The following is a 13,665-nucleotide window of genomic DNA, read 5'->3' as shown; positions in this document are numbered from 1 at the left end:
ATGACCACCCCACAGATATCCTTCAAAGTTTCAGATTGTGGCTGGTGTAAGGGGATGATTGAGTTTGTTACTGGAGTGATTTATGTTTGTAACTCTGAGAGCTATACATTGGATTCATCCCAATTGGCACCCTATTCTCTATATACATTAGTACCCTACATTTGACCTAGGCCCATAGGGCTCTGGTCAAAAGTAGTGCACTAGGTAGGGAATATTGTGCCATTTTGGGTCAAAAGCACTGGCTGTATTAGTTTTCATTCCACTCGTCTCAAAATATGCATGCAGATACAATATCCATAATTGGGCAAAGAAATTAAATCATGTTTTTTTTTGTCCACAAAGAGAAAGTCGAGAGTTATTGATCATACTGTATATGTAAAGTGGAACCTCCCTAGCAATACTCATATTGCTAATATACTACTGCCATCTGATTTACATTGCACCATAGTGGCTAACAATAAATTGAGGTGGTGGTTGTAGCTCATGCCTAGTTTCCCATACTTCAGATGTGAAAACGTTATATTTACAATGTGTTTGGTGTGCTGAATATTGTGGAACTTCTATATTATCAAATTCCACTGATATGATGTATCAACTTGTATTTTATAGAGGCCAAGGCGTTAACTGTGTGATTCATAAAATACTACTAATAAACCTTGAAACTCTATGAAAAATGTATGAAAATGTGAAGCTTCTTAATTTTTTTATTAAGAAAAGAAGTATAAAAATATAAATATAAAACAATATGACTTGGCATTCAAACAACATGAATTCAGTGTGTGACAGTTACCCTACAACGTACACGTCCTTATTACATCATACACCTACAGTATATGATGAAATGGATCCACAGAATAAACCTAACCAACCATTAACATGAACATTGCTTGCCAAACAAAGATGGCGAATAGGATATAGTATGTCCATCATGGAAAAGCATTTCATACATGTATCTATTTCAAATTTACTTTGCAGGAAATGCATTTTTTTTCTCCAATAAACATTGATAGTATACAAGACTATCTCACTCCTCAGTTACAAAACACATTGTCCATACCATTGTTCACAACATTTCTTAAAATTCAAAGGCATCTTTACTGATTATAACCAAAAACAGTAAAACCGTGAGGAATATCACCACCAGTAGTGAGTTTAATGTTTAATTCATGAATTCTACTTGACCAGCCATATGAATCAATGGATCGGTTGCAGGATAGTGTGTGAGAGAGATTATCAATACATGTCATTGATGATGGGCTCCGGTAGTACAGCCCTAACTGTAATCTAGGTTTCTCTCTCCGTGTCCTTCCCTATATACATATCCGCTAGTTTTTTGAACGCCGGTCCCCAGTTGCTTAGGTAATCGTACTCCTGGTCCCCCTCCGTAGCTCCAGACTCCAGGGAGCTGAGGGACTCGGCTAGCGAGCCGCTCCCCTCGTAGGCGTAGGTGGCAAGGGAGTCATACGGGGGCGCGGTGGGGTCCGAGTCGTTCTCATGGAGCCTCCCGTGAATGAAGTCTCTGACGTCGGCATTATCCTTTATAGGTGATGTCCTCCCGAAGGGAAACAGCATCTCTGGGATGATGTCCCTGCGCAGCTTCTTAGCGTCCATCACCTCTGGATTGCGCAGTGTGCCAATATCAAAGGCTTGGGTGTCCTCCTCTCCGCCCCCCTCATCGTTGTAGCTGACAACATTGTCTCTCACATCCTCTTTGGAGATGATCAGAGGCTCCTTCTTCCTCTGCTGCCTCCTCAGGGCAGCGAACAGCACCACGATCACTACACACACAGACAGACAGACAGAGAGATTAAAACTTGAGTATGAGATGGGAGAGAAGAAGAGTGTGCTCCGTCATTCATTAAGTAAACTCAGGAATACACACCGGAGAGAAAGACATTTGCTATCCGTGATAAATACGCTGCACTACCTTGGGCACTCACCTCCTTTTATTAAAGATTGAGCAGAACAAGCTTTTCTTTCGCTTTTCCCCTTAACATCAAATTCACTGTAGAAAATCTGTAGCACTTGAATTAGCCCTTTGTTTTTCTCATTCTCAAGACAGACTACCCTTACTCACATAATTAAATGCATCTTATTCTATTTTTATTCCTGAGCAGGACTTTAAATCCAAACTTACCAGCTGAAGGAGGAATTTGCATCCAGTGGCACTATGAGAACATTGGATTTATGTTGTTGCTCATTATTTTCATGAAAAAGGAGTAAATCGAGAGGAAAAACAATTCCCTTACAATGGGGCCTCCTCCTCATTCCCCTCCTCCTCCTCTTTCCCACCCCTCAGCAGGTGCTGTAGTACTCTACCTGCCTCCCACCCAGGTGTTAATTACAAAGGTCTCTGAAGGAGTGGCTCTTTAGAGGCCCAGTTACCAGGCCTTTCTGACTGATACCCCAGTGTTGGGTGGCATGGAGGGGTGTGGTGCAGTGTGGAGGAGGAGCGCAAACTGTTCCAGCTCAGCGCCTACTGCCTGCCTGCCTGTCAGAGGCGTAGTGGAGGTGAATTAGACAGCCTGTCAGAGGGGTTCAAGTGAGAAAACCATCGGATAATGAGCAGATGTCATGATATTTCACTCAAGAGGCAAACATGGGGTTCAACCTTCAGCACTTCCAATCTGAGTGAGCCAGAAGCCAGAGCTACAGTAGAGCTCTCTCCAGTGTCAGACAGACAAGTGAAGGGGGACTGTGAGAAGGAACAAGCACAGCATGCAGTGGAAGAAATGTCAATAGTTAATTTGCTAGCGAGGGATCAGTGGCTAGGCAAGGATGTGAGCAAGATTCAAGTTGGGTGGAGATCATGGAACAGGAAGAGAAAGGAAGAGAGCACAGATGAACAGGTGAACACATCAACAGATGAGCTGGGTCTCTGCATTATTGAGTGAGGAGGAGGAATAGCACACACACTCATTTATGCAATAAAACATGAGAACCTGTGCATTACCATGAATAACACTGGGCTGTTCTTAGCCATAACGCAAAGCAGAGTACACAAACAAAACTCAGTGGATTGGTATTTATGTTGCTATTAAGTCACTCATGACCTTTAATTGGATAATTGAATATTTCAACATCATTAATAGGCTCATGGATTATGCTGTTTAGATGGCACTGGGGTTATGCTTGGCCAAGTGCAATACCAGGTTCAAAGTCATCTTTTTGCCCATTACTTATTGATATCCCCTTGAACATAAGCACTACATATCTTTTGCTTTTTGCTGGGGAAAAAGACATGCACACTTTCTGTTTTGCACTTTGTGCTTTTACGTACTGCATTAGCTCACAAAGGAGGCTGAAGTGGTGCTTTAGGATGCCAGGAAATAGGATGTGACCTACTTTAGCAGGGAAAAACACAAATACCTTTTTGTCAAGTGGATATAACCAATAATAAAAGCTTTCATCCTGCTGCGCCATTTTCATGAGGAAACACACTATTTACACATGCAGCCGGCAAAGTAATGTCTCAGTGAGTGGCCCTACTTTAAACTTTCTTTAGTTGAAGAAGTTTGATGATGAAAGGAATAACACAAAAGAATAGCACAGAAGTAGCACAGAGGATTTAAGTGCTGTCGAAGGACTCACAGCAGAGAAAAAGAAGGAGCTAGCCAGTGCCTAACGGGTGCAAATGAAGTCCTTTCTCACTCCGTAGGGTGTTATCACATTATATTCCAGGATATTTGTGGCTACAGACCAGTTCATTACATGTTTAGTGGTAGAGTCCAACACAGCCTAGAATAATTGCTTCAGCTTTGTAATAAGTGACTTGGATTGCTGTGTGCTACTGTACAGTACTGTATGTTCAGAATTAAGAATAGTACTTAAGTTCTGACTCAGTTTGAGTTGGGCGTCTCCCAAATGGCACCATATTCCTATATTGTGCACTACATATGACCAAAGCCTTACGGGCTCAACACAGTGTGACGACCCTCCCACTCTGTCTGCCGAATGCTTTCTCTTTGCTCTTGTTTTCCCTAATAGGATGTCGGTGGGTGGAGCCGGGAGGGTTGTCAGCAAAATGGGACACTACCTGGTCCCGGGTGTGTCCCGGGGATAAATACACCTTTCTCCCCGTAGATTGTGTGGGAGAGTCTCCTCAAACACACTGGTGTTTTTTGTTGTGGCATTTTTGGGTGGCGTTTCTTGCGTGTGTGAACACCCCTCAATACCCCTCATTATCACAATCTTTGAACACATCCACTCACTTACACTATTGACTACTGACTACACACACACCATTGTTATTTGGATATAGTTTACTTTGTTTAATGAATACGTTTGTTATTTCTTTATTTCTGCGTTGTCTCTCTCTTTGTTACTGGCTACAAGCTGGTTCGTAACAACAGGGAATAGGGTGTAGTTTGTTACGCAACGGTTGACTTTACCAGTATGATTGATAGTGATACTTACTCAAGAGGATGATGACACAGAGCAGGATAGCCACCAGAGCTCCAGTGCTCAGCCCGGCAGACAGCAGAGCCTCTGTGTTGCAGGATTGCACGTTCCCCCGGCTGTCGCAGGCACACACGTTCACAGTCAAAGTGCTGGTGCTGCTCTGGATAGGGTAGTCATTGTCTGAGATCACCACGGGCAGTAGGTATGTATTCATCTCACGCTGGCTAAATCCTCCCCTTCGAGTGATGATCCTGGCTGTGTTATCTAAGGGGTGAATCGCAGAGGGAAGGAAAAGGGGATATGAGAAATGTAAGGTTGTTTCTAATGTTTAGAACAAATGTTCCCAGTAATGATTGTGACATTGCAGCTCCGTAGGTTACAACAAAGTAAAATTGTCAATACAACTCACACAACTAAGACCAGATAATGTCCAGATAAAAAGCACAAGGCTAACATTAGCTACCTTCATTGTCAATGATGGTGAAATTTGGATTGGAGAAGCTCATACTGAAGACAAACTTATGTCCAACAAGGGGCTCATCCGTGTCAACCGCACTTATTGTCTGAATCAGCTGTGGATAGTGAAACAAAAAGGAATGGGAAAACACATGTTTCGTCAGGCTTTTCTTCACCATTTGTAGTATTATGATGTCATACATCTACTGTACCTGTCCAGATTTGACATTTTCACAGACAAATGTCTCGTAATACATGGCAAATTCAGGTGCATTGTCGTTTACGTCCAGGACCCGTATGAACACTGGGACTCGAGTGGTTTGGCGGGGGTTACCTAAACAAGAAGTTTGAAAATGTGTTAGTTGGCCCATAGAGTAGACCCCCTCAAATTCATATCTGGACCTCAAAGCCAGTTACAATGCTTTTTAAAAAATGATTCCCCTCTAATCAGGGACTGATTTAGACCAGTGACACCAGGTGGGTGCAATTCATTATCAGGTAGAACAGAAAAACAGCAGTAGTCCGGAGCTCGTACAGTAAAATTGAAATATCCCTGAAGTTAACATTAGCACAGTTAACAAAAAAAGAACGTAAAGGAAAGTATTCCGACACCTTCACTTTCTTCACATGTTGTTACGTTTCATCCTTATTCTCAAAAAGGATAAACTTGTTTTGTCCACTCATCAATCTACACATAATACCCCATAATAACAAAGCAAACATTTTTTTTTAGAAATGTTAGCAAATGTATATATATATAAAAAACACATTGACATAGGTATATAGAGCCTTCACTCAGTACTATGTTGAATTTTGGCAGTGATTACAGCTTTGAGTCTTCTTGGGTGTGATGCTACAAGCTTTGCACACCTGTACTTTGGGAGTTTCTCCCATTCTTCTCTGCAGATCCTCTCAAGCTCTGTCCGGTTGGATGGGGAGTGTCGCTGCACAGCTATTTTCATGTGCTTCCAGAAATGTTTGATCGGGTTCAAGTCCGGGCTCTGGCTGGGACACTCAAGGACGTTCAGAGACCTGTCCTGAAGCTACTCCTGCGTTTTCTTGGCTGTGTGCTTAGGGTCGTTGTCCTCTTGGAAGGTGAACCTTCGCCCCAGTCTGAGGTCCTGGAGCATGTTTTGATCAAGGATCTCTCAGTACTTTTCTCTGGTCATCTTTCCCTCGATCCTGACTAGTCTCCCAGTCCCTGCCATGGAAGAACATCCCCACAGCATGATGCTGCCACCACCATGCTTCACCGTAGGGATGGTAATGTCCAGATGATGAGTGGTGCGTGGTCCCCTCCAGACGTGATGCTTGGCATTTAGGCCAAAGAGTTGAATCTGTGTTTCATCAGAACAGAACATTTTGTTTCTCATGGTCTGAGAGTCCTTTTGTTGCCTTTTGACAAACTCCAAGTAGACCATTGTGCCTTTTACTGAGGAGTGGCTTCAGTCTGGCCACTCTTCCACAAAGGCCTGATTTGGTGGAGTGCTGCAGAGATGATTGCCCTTTTGGAAGGTTCCCCCATCTCCACAGAGGAACTCTGGAGCTCTGTCAGAATGACCATCGGATACTTGTTCACCTCACTGATCAGTGCCCTTCTCCCCCAATTGCTCAATCAAGTTGTAGAAACATCTCACAGATGACCAATGGAAAACGAATGGACCAGAGCTCAATTTCGAGTCTCATAGCAAAGGGTCTCAATACTTCTGTGTTTTATTGTAAATAAATTTGCCCACAAAAATTAAAACCTGTTTTTGTTTTGTCATTATGGCGTATTGTGTGTAGATTGAAGAGTATTTTTTTTTTTTTTTGCAGTAGCATTGGAAAGACTCACATTGTTGCAGACTGATTATGCTACACAATTGCCTGAAACATTCATTCAGATATTAAGTTGTAGTTGCATGTTTATTTTAGTTTTCTCCTAATACTCCTAACGAGGCTCCCATTGGACAACTGGTTCTGATGAGCAGCCCTTTGAGCCAACTGAAACTGTGGGCATTGTCTGTGTGGACCTATGAGGCTGGAACAGGAGTTGTCCATCCTGGTTGTGACCACATATATGCAGATGTAGAAAGACTGCAGCAGAACACTGTGTATATAAACCAAACCGATGCCAGGTTGACGAAGCCAGGAAGTGTAGCAGCACTGATACATCCCAGGTCAGTGGGCTGGTGCCCGCTACCCAGGAAGATTTTAAGTAGACTTAGTCTATTTTATGTAGTGGAAGATACACCAATTATAGTGTCGGCTACAGTTCCACATTGGACTTGCTGCAGGGCTTGGTTGGTTGGCTATAGTGCTAATATTAGCTAAGTTATGTGGTAATTTAGCGTTATTTGCACATTTCACAATTTTTACTTCAATATTGCATAGGTTCCCTTTGTTGTTTTTATTTTATAAAGTTAAAACTCTTGATAATTTTGCACATTCTTGCCGGAGCGCACAAATCTATGGGACAAGGGGCTGGCCAGGTGGCCCTCAGCTGCCTGACATTTGGCAATAGTTGTCAGGATTGGGTTTTTAGAAGCAGTGTTCAGTTACTCAAAGGACAGGTTTTAGGAAAACAAATATGATGATGCCATTTTACCACAGGGCACGCTGTGTGCCTAAGTGTAAAGGTCCCAATGGTGATTTCAAGTATGGTTAATGAAAAGAGAATATTAAGGGGCTTTTAGGCGTTAAAGGAAAAAAAAAAGAAGTTTATCCAAGTAGGGGCTTTAAATGGGCAAAGCTAATCTGTCAGCGTGATCTCAGAGGAGTGCAACAGAGCCACTAAGGTATTTGCCTATTTAGATTGCCTGTATGGCAAACAGGTTTCTATACCCCTGTTGAGGTAACATTTACATAGTAGCAAATCATGTTTCTCTCAAATGTTGTGCATATATTTGTTTACATCCCTGTTAGTGGACATTTCTCCTTTGCCAAGATAATCCATCAACCTGACAGGTGTGGCTCATCAAGAAGCTGGTTAAACAGTATGATCATTACACAGGTGTACCTTTTGCTGGGGACAATAAAAGGCCACTCTAAAATGTGCAGTTTTGTCACACAATGCCACAGTTTTGAGGGAGCATGCAATTGGCATGCAATTGGGGGATGTCATGCTGCTGTGAACAATAAACTTTGATTTACTGTGGAATTGGAAAGACTCACATTATTGCAGACTGATTAGCCCACCCTGAAACATTGATGAATCCATGACATTGTATTTGCATGTTTATTTTAGTTTTCTTCCAAATTACTCGCTCCCGCCGTGAACACTGAACTTCCTAATGAGAATCCCATCGGACAATTGGGTCTGATAAGTGGCTCTTTGATGTGGACCTATTGGGTTGGGACAGGGGTTGTCCATCCTGGTTGTGACCGTATATATGCGGATGTGGAACGACTGGAGTGGAAAGCCTTGGATATCACTCTGAGCCGACGCCAGATTGACCAAGCCAGCCATCCTGAAGCCTGAAGTGTAGCAGCACTTGTGTATGAAGCCAAACTACACACTTCCTGGTCCGATCGGTTGGAGCCAGCTACCCAGGAAAATTGTAAGTAGACTTTGTCAATTCTATGTAGTGGAAGATGAACCGATTATAGTGCCGGCTATGGGTCCTTGCAAGGATTGGCTGCTGGGCTCGGTTGGTTAGCTATAGTGTGTTGATTTAGTGTTATTTGCACATTGCACCGTTTTTACTTGAATATTACACAGCTACCCTTGTTTTTTAACTTTTTTTTTCTTGATTTTATACGTTTAAAACTTTTGCCAACTTTGCACACTCGTGCCAGGGTGCACATATCTGTGGGACGAGGCGCTGGCCAGTTTTCTCTGTGTTTTAGAGCACGCAATCGCTACTGGGCTGCGGATGTCTTGTTGTCTTATCCTAATTTATCTGAGTTCCTTGGGCTTATAACGACACCTAGTTGGCGTAGTTCGGCCACATTACATTTAGACCTCGGCTTCTTGACACATGCATAGACATTTTTTGCAAAATAAGGTAAAGAAAAGGGATTATAATCTTACTTATTTCAGTTGCAACAACAGAGATGTTATGCCATTTGGACATCTCCCTGTCGAGGGCTTTCAGTGTTGTAATGGTGCCATTTACAGAATCAATGTTGAATAGTCTCTCCAGATCGGTATGGCGGTCAATGGAGTATCTGCAGAGAAATACAAATACATAATTTTGATTGTGTAAAAATATCAATATTTTTTTAATATATGCATAATTTACACATTAATCAAATTAAAGAATCTGGACATTATTTATTTCCCCATACAGTACGCTATTTGCACAAGGCTGTCCCTGTTTCTTGTGATCCATTACATTAGAGAATAACAACACCCGACTATGAGAAAATACATTACAAATCACACATTTTTGGTCCCCACAGTACATATCATTCCTCTCCTTCTGTTTCTTTTGTCAAGAAATTATGAATCCTTATATACTGCTGTCTCATTTATCACTGTCAACTTACATATTCCACTGACATTTCATAATTTGCAACACAATCCTCCCATGCTGCACAAGCAGAGACCGGGTTGTCTCCATGAGGGAGACAGACAGACAGATACACAGACAGAAAAATACACAAACAGACAGGCACGATATGTGTGGAATGGCAGAACAGAGCAGTGTGAATTGATAGAGCAAATGAGGCTCTTTCAGTTTGACTTTGTGCCGCTACCGCACTGGGCTAGTTTACATAATTATGTGGATATAAACAGTGTCTGTATTCTCTTCACAGTGCCACAAACTTCCGCTGGGAAATCACCAGGAGGGACCCATGAATAATTTGCTTTTCTTCCAACCTCCCTTCCTCTCTCCCCACTCCACACTGACACTCGGATACACGGATGGATTAGATTTAGCCAAGCGAACCATATTTCCGCCCCCCAAAAAAACGTATTAGAAGAAACTTTGAATTGTTGTTATAGACTTGATACCACACCAATAATCATTTGTTTCTCTTGCTGTGTTTATTCTTACACCATATCCATCCATTAGGTCATAAAACAATCAAATGACCTCAAACGGCTTTATTCAGCAGCAGAACATCAAATCTACTGAAGAGCCCTTTTTCCAACAATGCAAAGTAAAAAAGTACAAAGAGTCAAAAATAAAAATAGTAACACAATAGATAACAATAACAAGGCTATATACAAGGAGTACCGGTACAGAATCGTTGTGCAGGGATATTAGTTAATATGTTCATGTAGGTGGGGGGGAAATAACTAGGCAATTATGATAGATAATACATAGAGTAGCAGCAGTGTATGTGAAGTGTGTGGGTGTGTGTGTGTGTCTGTGGGGAATCCTTCTGATGTGTGTGTGTGTGTGTGTGTGTGTGTGTGTGTGTGTGTGTGTGTGTGTGTGTGTGTGTGTGTGTGTGTGTGTGTGTGTGTGTGTGTGTGTGTGTGTGTGTGTGTGTGTGTTTAAAAAAAAAATCACCTTTATTTACCCGGGTAAGCTAGGTGAGAACAAGTTCTCATTTGCAACTGCGACCTGGCCAAGATAAAGCATAGCAGTTCGACACATACAACAACACAGAGTTACACATGGAATGAACAAAAGATACAGTCAATAATACAGGAGAAAAAAAAGTCTATATACAGTGAGTACAAATTAGGTCAAATAAGGGAGTTAAGGCAATAAATAGGCCATGGTGGCGAAGTAATTACAATATGGCAATTAAACACTGGAATGGTAGATGTGAAAAAGATGGATGTGCAAGTAGAGATATGGTGGTGCAAAAGGAGCAAAATAAATAAATACAGTATGGGGATGAGGTAGATAGATAGGCTGTATATAGATGGGCTCTGAACAGGTGCAGTGATCTGTGAGCTGCTCTGAAAGCTGGTTCTTAAAGCTAGTGAGGAGGTAGGAATCTCCAGCTTCAGTGATTTTTGCAGTTCGTTCCAGTCAGTGGCAGTAGAGAACTGGAAGGAAAGGCGTCCAAAGGAGGAATTGGCTTTGGGGGTGACCAGTGAGATATACCTGCTGGAGCGTGTGCTACGAGTGGGTGGTGCTATGGTGACCAGAAAGCTGATATAGGGCGGGTATATCCTCAGAATTTTAGTATATGTAAATGTTTGGGTAGAATCCAGTGAGTGCATAGTCAGTGCAAGAGAGTGAATGCAAAAAATGATGAAATCAAATTTTATTTGTCACATACGCCAAATACAATAGGTTTAGACCTTACTGTGAAATGCTTATTTACAAACCCTTAACCAACAATGCAGTTCAAGAAATAGAGTTAGGGAAATATTTACTAAATAAACTAAAGTATAAAGCTAAATAAAAAGTAAAAATAACGAGGTTATATAGAGGAGGTACCGGTACAGAGTCAATGTGTGAGGTTACAGGTTAGTCAATGTAATTTCTACATGTAGGTAGGGGTTAAGTGACTATGCATAGATGATGTCAATGTAAATAGTCCGGTTGACCATTTGATTATTTGTTCAGCAGTCTTATGGTTTGGGGGTAGAAGCTGTTAAGGAGCCTTTTGGACCTACATTTGGTACTCCGGTACCACTTGTCGTGCGGTAGCGGAGAGAACAGTCTATGACTTGTGAAATTGGAGTCTTTGACAATTTTTTGGGCCTTCCTATGACACCGGCTAGTATGTATGTCCTGGATGGCAGGAAGCTTGCCCTCAATGATGTACTGGGCCGTTCGCAATACCCTCTGTAGCGGTCAGGTGCCGAGCAGTTACCATACCAGGTGGTGATGCAATGGGCCAGGATGCTCTCAATGGTGCAGTTGTAGAACTTTTTGAGGATCTGGGGACACATGCCAAATCTTTTCAGTCTCCTGAGGGGGAAAAGGTGTTGTCGTGCTCTCTTCACAAATGTCTTGGTGGGTTTGGACCATGATAGTTTGATGGTGATGTGGACACCAAGGAACTTGAAATTCTCGACCCGCTCCACTGCAACCCTGTCGATGTTAATGGGGACCTGTTCAGCCCTCCTTTTCCTGTAGTCCATGATCAGCTCCTTTGTCTTGTTCACATTAAGGGAGAGGTTGTTGTCTTGGCACCACACTGCAGTGTGGGTGAACAGGAAGAACAGGAGGGGAATAAGCATGAACCCGTGAAGGGCCGCAGTGTTGATGATCAGCGTGGCAGATGTGTTGTTGCCTATCCTTACCACCTGGGGTGGACCGTCAGGAAGTCCAGGATCCAGTTGCAGAGGGAGGTGTTTAGTCCCAGGATCCTTAGCTTAGTGATAAGCTTCGTGGGCACTATGGTGTTAAATGCTGAGCTGTAGTCAATGAATAGGATTATCAAATACAGTTGAAGTCGGAAGTTTACATACACTTAGGTTGTAGTCATTACATTTTTTTTCCAAAAACTCCAAACATTTCTTTTTAACAAACTGTAGTTTGGACAAGTCAGTTAGGACATCTACTTTGCATGACCCATGTCATTTTTTCCAACAATTGTTTACAGACAGATTATTTCACTTATAATTCACTGTATCACAATTCCAGTGTGTCAGAAGTTGACTGTGCCTTTAAACAGCTTGGAAAATTCAAGAAAATTATGTCATGGCTTTAGAAGATTCTGATAGGCTAGTTAGCATACTTTGAGTCAATTGGAGGTGTACCTGTCAATGTATTTCAAAGTCTACCTTCAAACTCAGTGCCTCTTTGCTTGACATCATGGGAAAATCAAAATGAATCAGCCAAGACCTCAGAAAAACAATTGTAGACCTCAACAAGTCTGGTTCATACTTGGGAGCAATTTCCAAATGCCTGAAGGTACCACTTTCATCTGTACAAACAATAATATGCAAGTATAAACACCATGGGACCACGCAGCCGTCATACCACTCAGGAAGGAGACGCATTCTGTCTCCTAGAGATGAATTACTTTGGTGAGAAAAGTGCAAATCAATCCCAGAACAACGGCAAAGGACGGCAAAGGATGCTGGAGGAAAAAGGTACAAAAGTATCTCTATCCACAGTAAAACGAGAGTCCAATACTGACATAACCTGAAAGGCCACTCAGCAAGGAATAAGCCACTGCTCCAAAACCGCCATAAAAAAGCCAGACTATGGTTTGCAACTGCAGATGGGGACAAAGATCATACTTTTTGGAGAAATGTCCTCTGGTCAGATGAAACAAAAATATAACTGTTTGGCCATTGTAAAAATGGTTATGTTTGGAGGAAAAAGGGGGAGGCTTGCAAGCCAAAGAACACCATCCCGACTGTGAAGCACGTGGGTGGCAGCATCATGTTGTGTGTGTGCTTTGCTGCAGGAGGCACTGGTGCACTTCACAAAATAGATGGCCTCATGAGGTAGGAAAATTATGTGGATATATTGAAGCAACATCTCAAGACATCAGTTAAAGCTTGGTCACAAATGGGTCTTCCAAATGGACAATGATCACAAGCATACTTCCAAAGTTGTGGGAAAATGGCTTAAGGACAACAAAGTCAAGGTATTGGAGTGGCCATCACAAAGCCCTGACCTCAATCATTTAGAAAATGTGTAGGTAGAACTGTAAAAGCGTGTGCAAGCAAGGAGGCCTACAAACCTGACTCAGTTCACCCAACGTATTGTGGGAAGCTTGTGGAAGGCTACCCATAATGTTTGAGCTAAGTTAAACAATTTACATGCAATTCTATCAAATACTAATTGAGTTTATGTAAACTTCTGACCCACTGGGAATGTGATGAAAGAAATAAAAGCTGAAATTAATCACTCTACTATTATTCTGACATTTCACATTCTTAAAATTAAGTGGTGATCCTAACTGACCTAAAACAGGGTATTTTTTACAAGTGTTCATTTTGAAAAACTGAGTTTA

General features: G+C 42.0%; 1 protein-coding gene across 1 annotated transcript in view; it reads right to left on the bottom strand.

Annotated features, from left to right (window-relative positions):
* Window positions 1–686: 686 nt before the first annotated feature.
* LOC118361555 (cadherin-10-like) overlaps window positions 687–13,665 on the bottom strand; it is a 55,829-nt gene continuing 42,850 nt past the window's right edge. Inside the window, exons 8-12 of the mRNA XM_035741577.2 lie at window positions 8,870–9,006; window positions 5,070–5,191; window positions 4,865–4,973; window positions 4,417–4,665; window positions 687–1,778 (exon numbers count right to left, since the gene is read on the bottom strand). Coding sequence (XP_035597470.1) covers window positions 1,285–1,778; window positions 4,417–4,665; window positions 4,865–4,973; window positions 5,070–5,191; window positions 8,870–9,006 — 1,111 coding nt within the window. The 3' untranslated portion in view covers window positions 687–1,284. The remainder of the gene's footprint in view (window positions 1,779–4,416; window positions 4,666–4,864; window positions 4,974–5,069; window positions 5,192–8,869; window positions 9,007–13,665) is intronic.

The sequence above is a fragment of the Oncorhynchus keta genome, chromosome 28 (genome assembly GCF_023373465.1).
Source record: "Oncorhynchus keta strain PuntledgeMale-10-30-2019 chromosome 28, Oket_V2, whole genome shotgun sequence".
NCBI lineage: Eukaryota > Metazoa > Chordata > Actinopteri > Salmoniformes > Salmonidae > Oncorhynchus > Oncorhynchus keta.
This window is presented reverse-complemented; position numbering and strand designations above follow the sequence as displayed.